Genomic DNA, 21,101 nt, shown 5'->3' on the forward strand with positions numbered 1-21,101 from the left:
GAGGGTCAAGCTGAAATAAGGACTCCCGCCTTTTGCCAAATCTATATAAGGGGGTAAAACAGGAGGGAAGCTGCGGCCAGTCAGCAGAAAGCCCCTGCTCACCATCCAGGATGTCTGCTGGAACTAACATAAACTAAACAGGGGGAATGATTGGGACCGGACTAGAAATGCGTCCAGTCTGTGAAAAAAAGCTCATTGGAACATCTTTGAGGGTGAGATATTGCATGGAGCCAGTTTCTTAGTGTATTAGGTTTAGTCTTGTGTTTGTTTTATTTTACTTAAAAACAAACAATGAAATGGGGATGTTTGCACGACAATGATATGAATCGATGTCTGTATTTTTATATCTTTAGACGCCCAACAAATATATAAAAATCTGCATTAAAATAACAATTCGTAAGTTTGCAAAACTGAGCAAAGGAAAGTTCGGAAATGCCAGGATTCAGGGAGTCTGAGTACTGTGCACGTGCATTTTGACACAGTCTTTAATTGCACAATTGTACTATTTTTTTCCACAGGCCCCTCATTCAGTGACCATTGAAGTATTGTTTGCCTTTATGTAAAGAGTTCTCACTTTGGATGGGCTAGCACCAGCAGGAGAGTGAATTTGTGTGGGGGGGTGGAGGGTGAGAAAACCTGGATTTGTGCTGGAAATGGCCCACCTGTTGATCACTTTAGATAAGCTATTACCAGCAGGACAGTGGTGTGGGAGGAGGTATTGTTTCATATTCTCTGTGTGTATATAAAGTCTGCTGCAGTTTCCACGGTATACATCTGATGAAGTGAGCTGTAGCTCACGAAAGCTCATGCTCAAATAAATTGGTTAGTCTCTAAGGTGCCACAAGTACTCCTTTTTGAAAAAGTTTTGAATCTGTTTCTCTCTCTCTGTGCACATACGCCTACAATAACCGTATTTGACAAAACCCACACACAGACTTAAACCTGTTGCCTGAAAGTATTTTTAATGCGAATAGTTGCATCTATTTGACATTTTTCAAAACACTTTCTCAACGGTTCAGATAAATTACATCTTTCTTGGAGACAAGTATCAGGGGGGAGCTGTGTTAGTCTGTATCCCCAAAAACAACGTGGAGTCCGATGGCACCTTAAAGACTGTTGCCAGCACCCAGTGCCCAGAGGCCAAACAACAGCAGGGGTTCGTTACCCGGTGTGCTTCACTCAATAATCACAACGGGGTGGAGAAGCAGAAAAGTTTATGTGCAGCTGCAAACAAGGTCCAGGGAGAACAGAATCTCCAATCCTGCACCCAGAGCAGGTCATTACACACACTTTTATATTCCTTAATGCTACTGCACTACACATCAGCCAATTAAAACTTTACACAAATACTCTGCCTTCCTTATCTGGGTTACAACAATGTTTACTTCCTGCAACCGCTAACAAGCATTCCTAGCAACTTAAACAACCAGCACGTCCTGCCTGGCCTTGTAGTTCTCTCTCCTATTATCTTTAACTTGGCGTCAGCAAACCTTACACTATAAGGCATTATCTGCGGCTGCAACATTGTTTTAAGAGCAAAAGAGCTTACTCAAACCAGCCAGGCCTAAATTCTATTAAGGGGCATTGAGAAGAAGCCCTTCGGCCTTCAGCAGGGAGACTTCCTCGACCCTTATTGCCTTCCATCCCCTCGACTTAACTAGTGGCCATGCCCTGGGGTCTCCAAGAAGACTAACCGATTTATTTGGGCATAAGCTTTCGTGGGCCCATGAAAGCTTATGCCCAAACAAATCGGTTAGTCTTTAAGGTGCCACCAGACTCCTCATTATCTTTCTTGGAGGTTATTTTCAGGCTATACTATGGCTTGATTTTATTTTTCATTTAATGCACTAAGAATAGAAACAATATAGGCCCTGGGCACATTTCACAGCACTGCAGGCGGTCGTTGAACAGGGCACTTGTGGTGTGAAAAATGTTTCTCTTGAGTCTGGACCGTGGCTATATCGTGACCAAGAAATTTGGACCTTGACAAAAAATAATTATCTACCCCGGCATTAAGGGCTGCTCTGAAGAGGACGGTGATCAAGTGTTCTCCAGGTGCACTGACAGTAGGAGACGGGGGATTTAGGTTAGACATTAGGAAAACTCTCTAGCTCTAAGGACAGTTCAGTGTGGGACAGGTTGTCACAGACTCACAGGCCAGTGCCCTCTTGGCTCCGTATGGGAACCGGCCTTTCAGAGTATTGAGCCTACATGAGGTCACACTCTTTGCTCAGGGTTTAAGTTGTAGGCTTCTCCTCCGCCTCCCAGTACCGCCCGTCTGAGCCTCCAGCATGCCTGCCTCTCTTGAGCCTGCAGCGATTCTCAGCCAGCGCAGCACAGAAGGGTTTATTGTACGTCTGGAGCAGATTACAAGACCTTCTCAGGGGCGTTCATCAGGGTCTGTCCCCATCCAGGTGGGCTCAGGCCGCTCTTTGTTCCCCGACCAGAAGTGAATCCTCCTTTCTGCGGCCCACCCCATATCACCTCCAAGGCCCCACTTCCATCTGTCTTCTTTCCCGGGCAAACAGGTCTCCAGGTGACTCTCTCTTCAGCTCTCTGTTCTCTCCGCTGCCCATAACTGGCTGGCTCCAAGTTGGGATGGGCCTTCAGGTCCATCAGTCGCTAAGTTACAAAGTGCCCAGGCCATGGTCTGGGGTCCAGGCTGCTAGACTGGGTCACACCTGGTCCTCTACAACAACAGACACCCCACCTCCCACCTGGGTTAGACATGCAGCACACGGGGGAAACTGAGGCACACAGTATACATACGCAACGTTAGGAAAATCCCCACTTCGTCACACAGGTTGCCTAGAGAGGATGTGGAATCCCCATCATTGGAGGTTTTTAAGGACAGGTTGGACAAACACCTGTCAGGGATGGTCTAGGTTAACTTGGTGCTGCCTGAGATTGGGGCTGGACTTGATGACCTCTTGAGGGCCCTTCTAGCCCAGCATTTCTATGGCTCTATGAATGGTGAAAAGGACATTAGAGGCACTTACAAACTAAACGCAGACACTTATTCCTGTCCAACAGACGTCCGCAGCTGATGATGGCAGCAGCGCGAACAGCTGCGAGTAGACCCGGCCATTTACCGTGTTATAATCATGAAATTCGGCAGGAAAAAAAGCCGTCCCCACCACAGATGCACAAGCAGTTACTGCTGACAGACCTAGCTCACCGCACCGCGCAGCCAGAGCACGGCGTGCCCACACTGAATGGGGCAAACACTGAACTCTGACTAACAGAGATTTTAATCCAGTAAAATTTTGGAAATTATTTTGTGCAAATAAAACATTATTACAGAAAACTATGACATCTGGAAAGCAAAACGTCGTTCAGTGAGCAGAGAGATGAGGCCAGAAATCCCACACGGGACCCTCCAATTGCCAGAGAAAAGCTAGGGAGGGGTTGACTGGTTCTTGTAGGGAGACAGAGCAGAGCTCATCCGTCTTCCTCTCGGGGGTCCCCTCAGGCCGTAGCACGGACTCCACCAGGCTCAGTTAAGCTGCAGAAGTTAAACACAGGCAACGTCTGTCAAAGGGAACCTGCCATCATGTTTTGCAATGACAGTGCAGGCTGCGGTCGGGGCGGTCGCCCTAGTGGCTGCAGGGTTCAGTGGATAAAATCTCTAGCCCCGCTGACAAAGCTTGTAGCTCCAGGGTCAGAGACCCGGGTTCCTGGAGCCCCAAGGGCTGGGCTCTGTCCCTGCTGCTTCCTCCCTGCAGTTCACTGGAGACTGTTCTCTGAAGCAGCTGGAGTTATCCTTGCAAAAGCTGAGCTCAGCCCACGCTGTACCAGCAGCCACAGAGAAATCCCTCTCACTAGCGTCTTTCACACCTAAAGTCATCGCAGCGAAAACAAGGGGGATTTGGCTGCAAACCTGTTCCTGCACCCCCAGTGTGAATAAAAGGGAAATAAGAGATCCCAAACTCCCCTGTTCTGCTCCTTGGGGCTGGTTTGCTAGAGGGGATGGGCCAGGGAGACTCAGGGTCCAATGACTTGGACTGGGTCTCTCTCTCCAGAGGCCTCAGTGAGAGCAGTGAACCCCTAGGCTAGAGCCCCCCTCACTTACCCTGGGCAGATAGGTCAGAACCACTAGATCCTTGGTCGTTTGCTGTGCAGAGGAGGCGGAGAAGAGAGAGTATATTAGCGTCTCTCACAGGACAGGGTTTCAGCGTAGTTGTTAGATACGGGGACTCCTATCCAAAGGGAACAGTCATCACCTCACTCTTCCCGAGCAGTGAGCTGGTTGGTGCACAGATCAGTCTACAGGGCAGCTGCCCAGGATTTCCATTATTCACGTGCAAAAAACGTCACCACTGCAGGGGGACAGCACTGCTCTGTGCTCTTCATGCCTCGTCAGAACGGGAGCCCAGACTACTCAACATTCAACGGCGGGCAAAGCAGGAGATGCTGGGCTAAGGATACTCCTGCTAAACAACCTCAACTCTGCCTCCTTTGGTCTGTGCCCAGAGGGGTCCCTCACGCAGACCACAGATGTTACCCTCCCCCCGCCAATGCACAGCAATTCCCGCCTTAATCAATGGCGCTGCACCGAACAATGTGGACGGTATGAAGAGGAATGCAGATTTGGGGCGGTGCTGGGCACACAGACAAGGACAAGTTTGGTTTGGCATGGTGCTGGTCTATTCCTTGTTCCTATTCCCAGACCCACTGGGGCAGAGTTTGAGTTGCGTGGGAAGCATCATAATTAAGAGCTTACCAAATTCATGGTCGGTTTTGGTCAATGTCAGTCACAGGATGTAAAAAATTGTCATTTTCATCATTTCAGCTATTTAAATCTGAAATTTCACAGTGTTGTACCTGTAGGGTCCTGACCCAAAAAGCGGCTGGGGGGAGGGGGGCAGCAAGGTTATTGTCGACGGGTCACGGCATTGCCACCCTTACGTCTGCGCTGCTGCTGGGGGGGCACTGCCTTCAGGGCTGGGTGCCTGGCCAGCAGCCACCGTTCTCTGGCTCCCCAGCTCTGAAGGCAGCACGGAAGTAAGGGTGGCTATACTGTGATCCCCTCCAATAACCTTGCAAACCCCCTCCGCCCCCCACAACCCTCTTCTGGGTCAGGACCCCCTGTTAGAGAAACGCAGGTCTCCCCTGTGAAATCTGTATAGATTTCATGGTCCGTGATGCGTTTTTTATGGCTGTGAATTTGGCCATAATATCTCTGCATATCCTGGTTTGCCAACCTTTGACTTCTGGGAATTAAACACTCCCATTCTGAAAGGACACAGGGAGCCCAGGGCAGGGCTGAGCACCTGCCACCTCAACTCCCCATTAACAAAGTTCTTGCATGTGAATTTCTGTTGTTCTGGAGTAACGAGGAGGAGGGAAGGAGGCACGACTGAGGGCCAGCTGTAGGAGAAAGGGTGGTGCTCTGCGGAGGTTTTGTTGGCACTTCTCAAACCCCCTCCGTTACCTGCTGGGGGATCCCTGAGAGCATAGAGAGAGAGCTGGATGACTACACCCTAGCAGGGCCCGGCAGATCTGTGCACTTTATACTGGCTCTTCATACCAGATATTAGAGGGCCTCAGATGCAGTCAATAATGTATGTAAATATCTCCCATAATTTTTAGTCTTGGTCCTGTTGGTAAAGCTAATTACAGGAGACAATTGAGGAGGGGATTTGAACACGTGGTCATCGAGGCGACAGAGTGGTGCTGATCTGAAGTCAGTGGAAAGACTCCCATTGGCTTCAACAGGCTTTGGATCAGGCCCAGATTTCACAAGCACCAAACCAACTTTCAGGTAAGTCAAAAGAAGTGTAACATTAAAAGCAGGTCAGACACCTTCAGGGTCACACTCAGCCACACACAGCACAGCTCTAGGGGGATAATAATTCAGCCCAAAACCACCGTATACATTCCTGACTATCGCCTTGTCTACACTACTAAAATTGGGACCCATGCCCGCAAGCCATGCAGTTCCACCAGAGAGAGCAGGGGTGGAGCAATTGAGGAGATGGGGTTCAGGTGTTTTTAACCCTTGTATCATCTAGGACTTCCTCGGAGCAAGGTTAGAGAACATGTGTCTACAGCCACTCTACACTACTGAAGAAGACCTCTGCTGGGAAAACAACACAGCAGGGCACAGATTATCCAACAAATTCTTGGAATGTATTGGAGACAATTTTTCTTTCAGAATGTGGAGAAAGCTATTAGGGGAGAGGCTGTTCTAGATTTGGCTTTGACAAATAGTGAGGAACTGGTTGAGAATTTGAAAGTGGAAGGAAGCTTGGGTGAATGTGATCATGAAATGACAGAATTCATGATTCTAAAGAATGGTAGGAGGGAAAACAACACAATAAAATAATGGATTTCAAGAAGGCAGACTTTAGCAGCTCCCTGAGTTTACTAAGGTAAGATCCCATGGGAAGCAAGTCTAAGGGGAAAAACAATTCCGGAGAGTTGAAAAGTTCTCAAGGAGACATTATCAAGAGCACAAGTGCAAATTATCCCACTGCACAGGAAAGAAATGAAGGATGGCAAGAGACCACACTGGCTTAACCAGGAGATCTTCAATGATCTAAAAATCAAAAGAGTGTCCTACACAAAGTGGAAGCTAGATCAAACTACAAAGGAAAACTGTAAACAAATAACACAAGTATGTAGGGGGAAAATTGGAAAGGCCAAGGTGCAAAACGAGATCAAACTAGCTAGAGACATAAAGGGTAACAAGAAAACATTCTACAAATACACTAGAAGCAAGAGGAAGATCAAGGACAAGGTAGGCCCATTAGTCAATGAGGAAGGAAAGACAATAACAGAATATGTGAAAATGGGAAAAGGGCTAAATGACTTTTTTGTTTCAGTTTTCACCCAAACGTGTCATAGCGATTGGATGTCTGACATAGTGAACACCAGTGAAATTGAGGTAGAATCTGAGGCTAAAATAGGGAAAGAACAAGTTAAAAATTATTTAGACAAGTTAGAGGTCTTCAAGTCACCAAGGCCTGATGAAAAGTATCCTAGAATAGTCAAGGAACTGACAGAGGAGATATCTGAGTCAATAGCTCTGAAAAGTCATGGAAGATGGGAGAGAGGACTGGAAGAGGTGGTTAAGCACTGGAATAAATTGCCTAGAGAGGTTGTGGAATCTCCCTCATTGGAGGGTTTTAAGAGCAGGTTACTCAGGGATGGTCTAGATAATACCTAGTCCTGCCATGAGTGCAGGGAACAGGACGAGGTGTCCTCTTGAGGTCCCTTCCAGTCCTACGATTCTATGGTACTAGAGCAATAGTTGGAGATTTCCCTAAAATCCTCAGTGTAGACAAGGCCTATGAGTGGGAGCGAGGATCTCCTGTCAGTGCTTCCAGGCTAAAATCCACAAGCAAATACTGATGGCTGTTCAGAGATGGCCACTTGAAAAGAGGCGATGGGTCTCTTGTCACTTACCCTGAGCTACAGCATAGCCGTCTCCCTTCTTCCCTGCAGAGAGAAGGCAAATTTCAGTGAATGCAGCTCCCAAGGCAGGAACCGACTCCGATCTGTGTCCACAGCTCAGAAACCAGGCCCCTGGCCCAGCACAGCCCCCTGGAGCTCAGTAATGGACTCAAGGTCCCAGGCGCTCACAATTGGCAGGAGAGAAAGACACAATGAGACTGTTTCCAAAGACCTCGGCGCACTGGGTGCTGAGCTCTTTGGAAAACCTAGCCCCATCTAAACTGTAACCCACACCCAGTTTCTGGGTCTGGCCTTCCAGCAGCTCCCATTGGGGGTCATTAGCTCAGTCCCGCAATGGGGCAGTTACACCGGACTGACACAGGCTCCTGTACTGCTGTTGCCCTTAGGCGGGTGTGCAGGGCCCGGCAAGTCCAGAGAATCCCCCCATCCCAGGCTCTTTACCTGGGCGTTTCTTTTTCCAGACGACTACTCCGATTATAGCACCAACCAGGACAACTGCAGTGATAACTCCAGCCACAGTGGGAATCAGATTATTTGGTTCTGAAATGGAATGGAAAGAATGATCAATGGGGAAAAATCCCCCTCCCCCCACCTCTAAAATCCCCCTTTCATCCCACTGCAGGGATCCGTCAGTCAGCTCCCCAAGTTAGGGCTGAGTCCTGCAACCCTCCACCCCTTCCACTGCAGCCACCATGCATTGCACCCCACCATAGGAAGTCCTGGACACAGTCTCTACCACTTCAAGTCATAATAAATATTTAGCACTTAAACTCGAAGACTTTTATAACATTAACCAATCCTCAGAACTGTGGGAGAGCATGGATGTCAGTATCATCCCTACACGGGAAAGGGGGGAGACTTGCTGAAGATCACACAGTGAGGCAGTGCAAGAGCCAGGAATCGACCCCAGGAATCCTGGCTCTCAGCCCCTCCTGCTCTAACCCCCCTAACCCCAACTCCCCTTCCAGAGACAGAACCCAGGAGTCCTGGCTCCCAGCCCCTAACCCCCCTTGACCATGCTGACTTTCATGACTAATGGAACAGTCCCACTGTGGGAATCTGGTGCCAAACTGGAAACTGACCTCAAAGCTCTGGATTTCCCTGCCATGAATGGAGTTACAGACACAATGCGTGTTTTTTGAGGGGGCAGGAAGTGAAGAGGGGAGGATAGAAATATTAATACTGTTTTTGGTTTATATAAACCTGTTAAACCCCACGTTCTGTATACACTTTCAGTTTCATTAATCAGCTTCTCCTGTTGTCTGAAAGAGCCACATGATAATACAGCAAAAAGAAAAATATTTCGAAGAGAATAAGGAAATGTGGGTTATGACACAAAAATTGGCAAGGGACGTGGGAGCAGGATCGTGATGTGAAACCGTCTGCTGACGAGAGTCCCGGTGCACATTGCCCGCTCAGAAATCGTTTGCACTTCCAAATGTTGCATTTTTCCCCATCCCAATTAACCAAGCAAAAAGATGGCTGGAAGGGAGCTCCATCTGTAATAAATTATTCCTAGACTTTCTTGTGCTAGGGGCATATGAGTCTCTCCCCCGTGATGCAGGGCTCTAATCTGCCTCCTCGCTCCATTCCAAGGCCATACCTCCCTTCCAGCATCACTGCGCACAGAAACAAGCTGCTCCCAACATTAAACCTCTCTCTCTGGCCACATGGGCAAGAATGAAGAGCCCATAGAGCCGTGTTTCTGAGAACCTGCTGAATCAGGGGACCGGAAGGGACCTCGAGAGGTCATCTAGTCCCGTCCCCTGCACTCATGGCAGGACCACAAGTGCATGAAGTTGAGACCGATGTGGAAGTATATAAAGGGAATTTGGATGCAGGCCTCTGAAATGAACAGAAGTCAGGCTAACTCTAGCTTTAATAACGCAAGATTTGTGGAAGCGGGGATAGTGCGAAGCGAGTGGAAAAGAACTGTGAAAGAGGCTGTTGTGACCTTGTATTAGATAAGAATAGAACGTAGACTATAAGAGAAATTGAGCAAAATGAGATATCATGAAGGAATATGTATAAACAATATGCAGCTGTTGCTTATTATTGTCTGTAATAAAGGTATAAATACTTGCTCTAATTGTTTATCTGTAGAGAGACCTGCCTAGGTGTGGGAAACCCTGTGTCCTAGGGCATTCTCTCCCTCTGTGCAATTGCTTGAGATAATAAAGTGTATCTGACTTGCTGCACCCAACCTGAGAGTGAGAACTGTGTTTTTCTCTGACACCGGGCTGCAAGCTGAAGCAAGACCAATTCTGTCTGGAAATAAGGGGCAGATCTGAGCTTCCCCTGGGATGTGGTAAATTCTCCATCCCTTGGAGACTTTACATCTGGAATGGGCATCTCTTTCTGAAGGATGAGCTCTAGTTTGCTCACAGATGACCAGACTGGATGCTGGGGTCCCTGGTGTGATTCCCCCCTGCCCTGGGCTATGCAGGAGCTCAGATCAGATGATTAGAATGGTCCCTTCAGGCCTTAATGTCCGATTACTAATCTTCTCCCTTCAGAGACACTGTATTGCTGAGATGTATCGAACAGCCCCAGAGGCAGCAAACTGGAGAGCAAGGCATGAGCCCCAGGCACTGTGGGTCCCAACTCCAGCACAAGAACTTGATGCAGAGGGACAGGGCCAAAGGGGACAGGGCCTCACAGACCCTGAGGAAATTCCAGCTTCAGCCTAGAAATCCAAATGAGAATTTTTCAGGGGTTGAGTTTAACGGATTCCCCCTCTCCCACAAGGAAAAAAGAGACACACACACAAATGCCTTACCCCAGGAGACGGAGAGTGGCTCTGATAGGCTTTCATGCTCCACGTGACATGAATAATGGCCTTTGATCTTGGGATCAATCTCCATTGTCACCCAGGTCTGGTAGGTCCCGTCCCCACTGGGTAGGATGCCTTCAGAGTAGGTCTCTTGCTGTCTGCTCTCCCCATTTCTCAGCCAGGTCACGGTGATGTCCCGGGGGTAGAACCCACTGACCTTACAGGAGAGGGTGATAAGGCCATCATGAGATGACCTGTCGCTCACTCTAGCTGTTGGGCGCACTGGGAAAAAGAAGAAATTGAAGTTAGTTATTTTCAACCACAGTGACACAAGTACCTTGAAAGGCTTCACTAAGCTCCAGATACAGGTGTCAATCATGTGCTAGGTTTGTGCCCATCTCCTCTCAGTCCCTGGATATGAAAGAGAGAAGAATCTTGCCCTGGCCAGGGAGCAAAAAAATGAACTAGATAAAATGACCAATTAAAGATGGAAAGGGCCCATTAAACAAAAAGTGACAGTGCTAAATTGCCCCTCAAATTAACTAATATTAATTGGCTAATTTCTTGTAGGTTGTTACCAAATCTATTTACCCCAATATTATGGATTTCAAATGCATTTACTCTTATGTTGAAAAATCAGTTTCCCAGCCCGTTGGCACTGAAATATACATTAGACTGCTGTGTATGGCTTTTACTTCTTGGCATTTGTAAAGATGGCAATTGAAAAGATAATGTTCTGCTGAGGTTCCTGAGAGAAATAAGTAACTAGTATGTTGCAAAAAACTGGGTACAAATTTCAAGTAACTTTGAACAGCAAGTGCAAACTGTTTGGGAAGGGAAAGATTAGGGTGTGTAATGATGCTAACTAATCTGGGAAATGTGTGTACATGGTAACACACAAGGTACATATGTGGGTAATAGCGAGTTAACATTTTGAAGCAGACTACGCTGCAACTGTCCTCCTGAGTCGGAGTGGTAAAGCATTTAACCTCTTCCCTTCTATGTTTGTGCTGATTAATCTTTACTGAAAAAGCTTTGATAAATTTGAGTGTGATTATCAGATGTCTTATTGATAAAAGAATCAAGGAATAAGTAAGAGGGTGTTGCAGCAAAGGTAGGTCTTGAGGGGGAAAACTTTAAGGACAAGGGGTGCCTTCTTCCAGATTAGTATGGGGAGGGCAATTCCACATGTAGGGGATGGCATGGAAGAAAGCACATAAATGACTGTGGGAGAAGTTTGGACAAAGGCAACAAGAACAAAGCTATGGTCATTGGTGGAACACAGGGGCTGGGGGTAACACAAGAAAATATGATGGTGCAGACAGTGAATGAGGAAGAATTACATGGTGAATGAAGCTGGTGTCCAGAGAAGTGGTGGCTCTTCCATAATTAAGTAAAGTGCTCTAACATGCACATGCATTGGCAGATTGCCTTGATAACTACTGTGTCACACCAGGGGAAGAGCTAGAATGTGTGCTGCAAATTTGGGCTCATTTGATCAGCTTCTCTACAGTGAGCAGCTTTTAACATTTTCAATTTCTTATCTTTTTTTCCAGCAGTGCTGGTGGGGAAGGGGTTCTTTCCCCACCCATCCCTGGTGCAAGGTTCGCTGAATTGCCCCTTACTCCCCTGCTCCATTTTGGAACTGGGGCTGGGGAATGGAGATGTAACTTGTAGTGACCTCTTGGGTGGGGCTTGTCCCCCATCTTACCTTTCCTCTGCAGAGTCTCCTTCCCGTACTCTAGAGAACTCCTTAGCCAGGGAATACATTTCTCCTCCAGGTAGCGTTTCCACCGCTGGTTGTCAAGTACTTCAGCATCCCATCTCCTCTTGGAGATCTGAGCCCCAATGTCTGCTGCTACCCAAGTCACGGTCTCCTTATCGAAGGTAAGAAAGTCGCGTCCGTCATATGAATCCTGGTAAAACCCCCAAGTGGTGTTGTCTTCCCGGAGATCACAGCCGTATATCGTCTGGATAATGTGAAACCCTGAAACACAGCTGAGGGTCAGCAGCAGCCTCTCTCTGAAATCTCACCAAGACCCCATTGCAGGTAGACCACTGGGTCCTCCCCTTGCTACTGGGCCCTCCCTCCCCTGAGAAATGGGGTTCCCACTTATGCTGCTGGGTCCTACACCCTCCCAGCTCCTTTCAGGAGGGAAGCCAAACCCACAGGGGGCCCACACTCCATCTGTTGGGTCTTTGTACACTAAAGACCCCCCACTATAGAGAGCTCACAACCTTCAAGGATCACCTCACTGCTGCTTGTTCTTGTATGTTCCCTGTAGGGGGTGCAGGGTGGCACAACCCCAGAGAGAGTACTCTGGATATTAATAGAATCATAGAATATCAGGGTTGGAAGGGACCTCAGGAGGTCATCTAGTCCAACCCCCTGCTCAAAGCAGGACCGATCCCCAACTAAATCATCCTAGCCAGGGCTTTGTCAAGCCTGACCTTAAAAACTTCTAGGGAAGGAGATTCCACCAACTCCCTAGGGAACGCATTCCAGTGTTTCACCATCCTCCTAGTGAAAAAGTTTTTCCTAATATCCAACCTAAACCTCCTCCACTGCAATTTGAGACCATTACTCCTTGTTCTGTCATCTGCCCCCACTGAGAATAGTCTAGAACCATCCTCTCTGGAACCCCCTTTCAAGTAGTTGAAAGCAGCTATCAAATCCCCCCTCATTCTTCTCTTCCACAGACTAAACAATCCCAGTTCCCTCAGCCTCTCCTCATAAGTCATGTGTTCCAGTCCCCTAATCATTTTTGTTGCCCTCCGCTGGATGCTTTCCAATTTGTTCACATCCTTCTTGTAGTGTGGGGCCCAAAATTGGACAGAGGACTCCAGATGAGGCCTCACCAATGTCGAATAGAGGGGAACGATCACGTCCCTCGATCTTCTGGCAATGCCCCTACATATACATCCCAAAATGTCATTGGCCTTCTTGGCAACAAGGGCACACTGTTGACTCATATCCAGCTTCTCATCCACTGTAACCCCTAGGTCCTTTTCTGAAGAACTGCTGCCGAGCCATTCGGTCCCTAGTCTGTAGCGATGCATGGGATTCTTCCGTCCTAAGTGCAGGACTCTGCACTTGTCCTTGTTGAACCTCATCAGATTTCTTTTGGCCCAATCCTCCAATTTGTCTAGGTCCCTCTGTATCGTATCCCTACCCTTCAGCGTATCTACCTCTCCTCCCAGTTTAGTGTCATCTGCAAACTTGCTGAGGGTGCAATCCACACCATCCTCCAGATCATTTATGAAGTTATTGAACAAAACCGGCCCGAGGACCAATTTTCTATCCACCATATAGTCCATATTGCAGAGGTCTATCCCCTCCAGCTCTCTTCTGCTCTCTGAGGAGTCCCCCGGTTCTGGTAATCAGGGTCATTCTGGAGAAGAGAGAGAGTTCGGGGTGTCTATACCCCACTCTCTCCTGCTCTGGTTGTATTAATTTTGCAGGATCCTCAGGGTGACTTGGTCCCCCACCTCCTCCATTCACATTACCCGCATGTTCCTGTAGGGAAGGGGTACAGGAGATCTGTCCCCCACACTAACTTCTGCTCTGGTTTAATGACCTCACAGAATCCCCAGGGTCCCTCTGTTTCCCTGCCCCATCTTCCCCGTGTCTCCAGCTCAATCTAGGAACGGCAAAGCACCAACTTGGGATGCTTGGCCTCTTTTTCACACGGCCACTGTCTCAAGGTGATTCCCTGTAAGGATCAGGCCATTGACAGCCTTTAGTTCAACTGGCCACCATTTTCCCACAGCCAGGCTAATCTTCACAACAACGGCCACCATCTCGCACACAACCAAGAGCAGACTCAGTTAATACAGCCACCCCCGGCCTGACAGGAGGCAGGGAGGGAGACTAGGGGGGAGGGAAGGGAGATGGGGACAGGAAGGAGAATTTAGGAGAGAGGGAGGGAGGCTGTGGTGAACAGAGAACACTGTGAGGATCACGAGGAAGACTGAAACGCGTGGGGAACGGATCAGACCCCTCGCTTGGCAAACAGGGCAGAATGTGGGGGCACAAAAATACCCCACACAGGGTCCCAAGTATTTACACCCCTCCCCCATCATGCATTAGATACACCGAGGTAAATGCCTAGATTTTCAGCAATGACTAGTGATTTTGGGTGCCCACCTGAGACCCATTAAAGGGGCCTGATCAGAACATGGGGGCACCCGGCCGCTGAATCTCAGACACCCAAAAAATCACGAATCACGTTTGGAAAAACGTCGGCCAAGGGATTAAAATACCACTTGGGGTCACAGCCACAGGTGAGAGCCGAGCCCACTGAGCTGTGTCCCTGAACCATGCCCCAGGCTTGGGCAAAAACCGGTTACTAACCTTCCTGTGACGGCTGTTCTCAGAGATGTGTTGCACACGTCCATTGCACGCTAGGCGTGCAGGCCCTGCACACAGTCGCCAGGAATTTCTCTCTCAGTGGTACCCGTCAGGTCGCCTCTCGTGCCCTCTGGTACCATGCGCTCATGGCGCAGTATAAGAGGACCCGTCGACCCCGCACCTTCTCAGTTCCTTCTTGCCGGCAACTCCAACAGAGGAGGAGGATGGTGGCTCGTGGAATGGACGTTTGCAACACGTCTCTAAGACCAAGCGTTACAGAATGGTTAGTAACCATTTTTTCTTCTTCAACTGCTTGCACACGTTCATGCCACATTTGATGACTCCCTTGCAGTACCGTAAGAGGTGGGCCAACCAAACCCAGCGTCATCTCTAGCTTGCTGGGTGATGGCGCCGTTGGAAGAAAAAGTGTGTCCTGACGCCCAGGTCGCTGCTTTACAAATGTCCTGGATCAAGCCTGGGCCATGAACACCACTGAGGAAGCTCGTGCTCTCATAGACTGGGCCGCTGGGAAGGCAGGTGGTGGGACACCTGCCTGCTCGTACCATATGTGAATACACAGTGTGATCCACAATGAAATTCTCTGAGCTGATTCGCGGATAAAGCCTTTCAGGAAGTGAAGGGACATTTCATGTGAAAAAACTGACCACCCACCCACCCACCTGGGGGTCGAATGCAGAGATGGCGGCTAGGTGCACCTCAACAGATGGAATCACTACACCTGGCACTCGTGCTGACGTGGCCAGGCTGAGGCTACAAAATAACCTTCGCCCCTGACCTCAGCAAGACCTTGTGCACAAAAGGAATGGGGGGGAAGGCGCAGAACAGGTGCTTTCTCCAAGGGAGTAAGATGGCATCTGGGAGCGAGCCCAGGTTGCAGTCATGCAGACAGCAGAACTGCTGACATTTCCCCTTCCTGTCTGGTTGTGAACAGTTCTACGAGGGGAGCACCCCACCACTGGAAAATGGCCCTTGCTATGTCGGGGCATAGGGACCATTCACGGTGAGAAGAGCTGATGTGCCAGCTCGTTCTGGACTCCCGAAAGGTGAGAAGCTTCGAGGTGGCTCAAGTGCTTTATGCAGAACTCCCACAGGCAAATGGCCTCCTGACACGGGGGGAGAAGAGCGGGCCGCTCTCTGCCTGTCGATGTAAAACATGGCTGCCATATTCTCTGTAAGAACTTGCACCACCTTGCTTGCGATGGGCGGGAAGAACACCTGACGTGCTAGGCGGACCGCCCTGAGCTCTCTGATGTTCATCCGTAGCAAGACTTCCTGCTGGGACCACCGACCTTGTGTCCTGAGGTGCCTGAGATGGGCAGGCACCATGAGCACCGAGTCCAAATGATGGCTGTTTGGCCAGTACACCAAGGCCAGCCAAGCCTGAAGGGGTCTGAGGTGCAACCTCGCATATCGCACCACGTATATGTAGAAGGCCTTGTGACCCAACAGCCTGAGAGGGCCTTGAACTGTGACGACACTGACTGGAAGTGGGCTTCTGGGAGGAAGGCCCTGGCCTGGGTATAATAGAGCACTGCTTCAATAAACTTCTGCTCGTTTATCAGCAGGCCCAGTGCTCGAAAGGTTGCTTGGACGAGGTGGATACTGGCTTTTACCTGGCACTTGGACTGGCCCTTGACCAGCCAGTCACTGAGATACGGATACACCTGCACCCCTCACCTTCTCAGGAAGGCTGCCACTATTACCATGCATTTCATAAAGACCCATTTGGCTGCTGACAGGATGAACAGGAGGATGGTAAACTGGTAATGAGCCTGGTTCACAACAGTCTTGAGAAACCTTCTGTGGTCTCAGAAAATAGAGATGTAGAAATAGGCATCTTTCAAATCGAGGGCAGCGTACCCGTTCCCTGGATCCAGGGAAGGAATGATGGAGGCCAGGGAGACAATGCACAACTTCAGCCTTTGAGGTGTTGCAGGGCTAGAATGGGTCAGAGACGCCCTTTGACACTCAGGATTAATTAATTGTGATTTTGCTCTCCATATGCTTTATGGAAATACGCTTATGAATGTGAATATGATGTATCTGGAATATGCTTTACGCAAAAGGGCTCTTGTATGATGTCATTAGAAAGCTTGTAATCTACTGAGTGTGTTCATCCTATTTGTTTGCATGTATTATTTCTATGTCTGGAGTTGGGGAAATAAGATATAAACTTGTATCACAGTTGTAGTCACACCAGGTGAGGGCCGTCAATGGGGCATTAGGAACTTGATGGCTCCCATTAATTAGTACAATTGATGGTAAATGGTTTATCTACCTGAAAGCCTTCCTGTGTACCTGGGGGACAACCCAGGAGGAATGACAGGTTTCAGAGTAACAGCCGTGTTAGTCTGTCTTCGCAAAAAGAAAAGGAGTACTTGTGGCACCTTAGAGACTAACCAATTTATTTGAGCATGAGATTTCGTGAGCTACAGCTCACTTCATCAGATGCATATGCATCCGATGAAGTGAGCTGTAGCTCACGAAAGCTCATGCTCAAATAAATTGGTTAGTCTCTAAGGTGCCACAAGTATTCCTTTTCTTTTTCCAGGAGGAATGGAGACTTGAGGTCTCAGAGACAGGTGACCATGTTACCCGGTCGTGAAATCCATCTTAAATCTGGTACTTTTCCATTTAGCAGGAGGGGTGGGGACCCAGAGACACACAAGATTCCCGCCTTGTGCCAAAGTTATAAAATGGGGTGCCAGTCATGAGAAAACCCCTGCTTATCACCTGAGATGTCTGCTGGATCTAACAAAGACTGTACCAGGGGAAAAGGACTGGGCCCAGACGAGGAAAGAGTCCAGTCTGTGAAGTAAACTTATTGGAACATCTTTGAGGGTGAGATATTTCCTGTAATCAGTTTCTTAATGTATTAGGCTTAGACTTGCGTGTTTTGTTTCATTTTGTTCTGTCTGTTATTATTTGAAATCACTTAAATCCTACCTTTTATACTTAATAAAATCACTGTTGTTTTTTAATAAACCCAGAGTAGGTGATTAATACCTGGAGGAGCAAACAGCTGTGCATATCTCGCTATCAGTGTTATAGGGTTCGGACAATTTATGAATTTACCCTGTATAAGCATTATACAGAGTAAAACAGATTTATCTGGGGTTTGGATCCCATTGGGAACTGGGTGTCTGGGCACTGGAGACAGGTAACCTGCAGAACAGCTTTCAGCTAAAGCCTGCAGCTTTGGGAGCGTGACCCGGACCCTGGGTCTATGTAAACAGATTAGCATGTCTGGCTCAACAAGACAGGGTTCTGGAATTCCCAAGCTGGCAGGGAAAACTGGCTCAGAGATGATTTCAGTATATCAGTGACAGTCCCAAGGGGATCTCTGTGACAGAACCCATCCTTCATGGCTCCGACCCAGAGAAGGGCTTGCACCTCCTGGGCTAAAAGTTGCTCATGAGAAGGGTCCCTGAAGAGGGACACGGATGAGGGGTAGGAGGGAGGAATGGAAACAAACTGCTTTGTATAATCCCTCCTCCACCGTACTCAGCACCAAATGGTCTGTGGTGATAAGGGACCATGCCAAACTGAAGCAGGAGAGATGGCCCAAAAACAAAAGGGGGGCAGGATCGGGTATGTGGACTGGTGTAATGCCCTTGGGTGCCCCATCAAAAGTTTTGCTTGGAACCCTCTGAGTATCCATGAGGGCCAAACAGCGAGGCTGAGGCAGATGGGGGCACCTGTCTGCATCTACAACTGCTGTTCTGCTTTTTGAACAGGTCTTGACAAGGCGGCGGGCCTGGGAAGTGGGCAGATTGTTGGGGTTTGAACTGTTTCCTCAAAGGCACCGGGACATGGAGATTCAAGGACTTGAGGATGGCTCTGGAGTCCTTCAGGCAGTGGAGTCTGGCATCCGTTTGCTCTGAGAAGAGCAAAGTCCCTTCAAACAGAAGGTCTTGAAGAGACTGCTGTACCTTTGTCTGTAGGCCAGAGGACTGAAGCCAGGAGCCCCTTTGCATGGCCACTGGTGACGGCATAGCCCCGGCTGCCGCATTCACTCTGTCAAGGGTGGCTTGTGGGGAAGCCCTGGCCACTGCCTTCCCTTCTTCCACCACAGCAACAATCCTCTGCCTGGACTCTTGGGGAAACGAGTCTTTAAATTTCAACATGGTTTGAAAGTCATATCTGCCCAGCAGTGCCTGTTGGCTGGCGCTGTGGAGCTATAGACCATTGGTAGAATACATTTTCCTACCAAAATAGTCCTGCTTTTTTTAGTCTTTTGACTTGGGGGTGGCCCCTCATAACCCTGGCCTTTCCCTCTCATTGGCTGCCGAGACGACCAAGGATCCGGGAGGGGGATGGGAACATATGTACTCCTACCCTTTGGTGGAAACATAGTACTTCCTATCTGCCTTCTTTGACGTGGGGGGCAGTGAGGAAGGGGTCTGCCATAGGGTTTTAACTGGACCCACTATGGCCTCATTGAAAGGCAGAGCTACCTTCAACAGGACCACTGCAGCCCAGATGTTGACAAAGCTGTTGGAGGATTTTTTTTAAACTACCTCCACTTTCAGCCCTAAGTTTGAGGCCACCTTCTTCCATAACTCCTGGTGAGCCTTGAAGTGTCCTGGGGTGGCAAAACACCCATCCCTGCCTCTTCTGGGGAGGAGGAGGCAGCCTTCTCTCAGACACCATTGAGTAGGAGCACCTAGACGGGAGGCCAGGCAGTGGAGGAAAACCCTAGGGGTTCTGAAAAGGCCATTGTATCTGCATGGGCCATTGCCCACTGAGCCAGGCAATCGGAGGAACCCCCACCCCGGGATCCACCACTGCATAGGGCTGATTGCTGGGGTACTGGTACCAATCCCTCGGTTGGGTGCAAGATTCAAACTCCAACTTGGTTGATGAGTCATCTTGTGGGGACGAGGGGGGTGTGGTACCCGTCGGCTCCAAGGGACGGTGCTGAGGATCCAGGGATCGGGCCGAGATGGGGAAGCCTGCTTCGACATAAGCAGAGAGCAAGGGGCCTGGTACCAGACGGGAGCTCGGGGCAACATGCTCCCTTCTGCTTCCCCGACTGCTGGCACCAACTCTTGTACTGCCAGCAAGGGTGGTAGGGACCATGCCAGCCAGTCCCTGGCCACCGCAAACCCCTCCGGGACAGACGGCACTGCGACCCTGCTGTGCCTCTCTGCCCCTCTGGTGCCGGTGGCTGGTCGGGCACCGGACTCCACAGGGCCTGTGGACAGGGCGGAGTCGACGGTATCGCCGCGGAGCAGGGGCAGAGGAGTGGCCAGACGCTGGTCGCACTCCCCGGCACTCCCCATGCTTGTCCATTCTTAGAGATGAGGAACCTCTCAGGCAGCTGCTGCTTATGTTTTTTTCTTGGTACTGGGCATGGGGAATGGTGCCAAGAGTCCTGTATGGACTCTCTCTGCAGCAGCTCTTCATACCAACACTGAGGTACACGGTGCCAAGTTTGACTGGCTCAGCTCTGAAGAAGGTTTGAGTGCTGATTCCATCAGGAGGGACTTCTGTGACGTTGCACTCCATGTGTTTTATGGAAATATGCTTATGAATGTGAATATGATGTAACTGGAATATGCTTTATGCAAAAGGTCTCTTGTATGGTATCATTTGAAAGCTTGTAATCTACTAAGTGTATTCATCCCATTTGTTTGCATGTATTAATTCCATCTCTGGAGTTAGGAGAATAAGATATAAACTTGTATCACTAATGTAAACATATTAATTGGAAACCATTAAGGATGCTTCAGAGTCAATGAACTGTGAATGGCTCCATATACTTGCAAGCCTTCCTGTGCATGTGAGGGCCAACCCAGGAAGAATGGAGACTAGGGGTCTTACAGTGACCATATCACCTGGTAATGAAATCCATCTTAAATCTCATACTTTTCCATTTAGCAGGAGAGGTGGGGACCCAGAGAGACAAAAGGTTTCCACCTTGTGCCAAAGCTATAAAAGGGGGTGGAGCAGGACAAAGGGGGCTGCCAGTCATGAGAAAACCCCTGCTTACCACCTGAGTTGTCTGCTGGATCTAACAAAGACTGTACCAGGGGAAAGGATTGGGCCCAGACTAGGAAGGAGTCTAGTCTGTGAAAGAAATTTATTGGAACTTCTTTGAGGGTGAGATATTTCCGGTAATCAGTTACTTAATGTATTAGGCTTAGATTTGCGAGTTTGTTTTATTTTGCTTTTGTGACTTACTTTGTTTTGTCTGTTATTACCTGAAACCACTTAAATCCTACTTTCTATACTTAATAAAATCACTTTTGTTTATTAATAAACCCAGAGTAAGCGATTAATACCTTGGTGAGCAAACAGCTTTCCATCTCTCTCTAGCAGTGTTATAGAGGGTGGACAATTTATGAATTTACCCTGTATAAGCTTTATACAGAGTAAAACGGATTTATTTGGGGTTCAGGATCCCAGAAAGGCTGAACACTGGGTGCTGGGAAAGTCCCTGTTAACTGAGAAGCCCCAGGGCTGAGTGAAATTCAGTTTCTGTGGCCCAACCTCTGTGTCTGTGCTGGAGATGACTGGTGTGTCTAACTCAGC

At 48.8% G+C, this 21,101-nt stretch overlaps 1 protein-coding gene across 2 annotated transcripts in view; it reads right to left on the reverse strand.

Annotated features, from left to right (window-relative positions):
- Window positions 1–941: 941 nt before the first annotated feature.
- LOC142071820 (class I histocompatibility antigen, F10 alpha chain-like) overlaps window positions 942–21,101 on the reverse strand; it is a 33,849-nt gene continuing 13,689 nt past the window's right edge. The window contains exons 3-8 of one of the 2 annotated variants that reach the window (XM_075127382.1): window positions 11,904–12,179; window positions 10,199–10,474; window positions 7,861–7,959; window positions 7,411–7,443; window positions 4,073–4,114; window positions 942–3,505 (exon numbers count right to left, since the gene is read on the reverse strand). In XM_075127382.1, the coding sequence (XP_074983483.1) occupies window positions 3,501–3,505; window positions 4,073–4,114; window positions 7,411–7,443; window positions 7,861–7,959; window positions 10,199–10,474; window positions 11,904–12,179 (731 nt within the window). In that variant the 3' untranslated portion in view covers window positions 942–3,500. The remainder of the gene's footprint in view (window positions 3,506–4,072; window positions 4,115–7,410; window positions 7,444–7,860; window positions 7,960–10,198; window positions 10,475–11,903; window positions 12,180–21,101) is intronic. The other variant, XM_075127384.1, reaches the window with a different exon arrangement.

The sequence above is a fragment of the Caretta caretta genome, chromosome 4, assembly GCF_965140235.1.
Source record: "Caretta caretta isolate rCarCar2 chromosome 4, rCarCar1.hap1, whole genome shotgun sequence".
Lineage (NCBI taxonomy): Eukaryota > Metazoa > Chordata > Testudines > Cheloniidae > Caretta > Caretta caretta.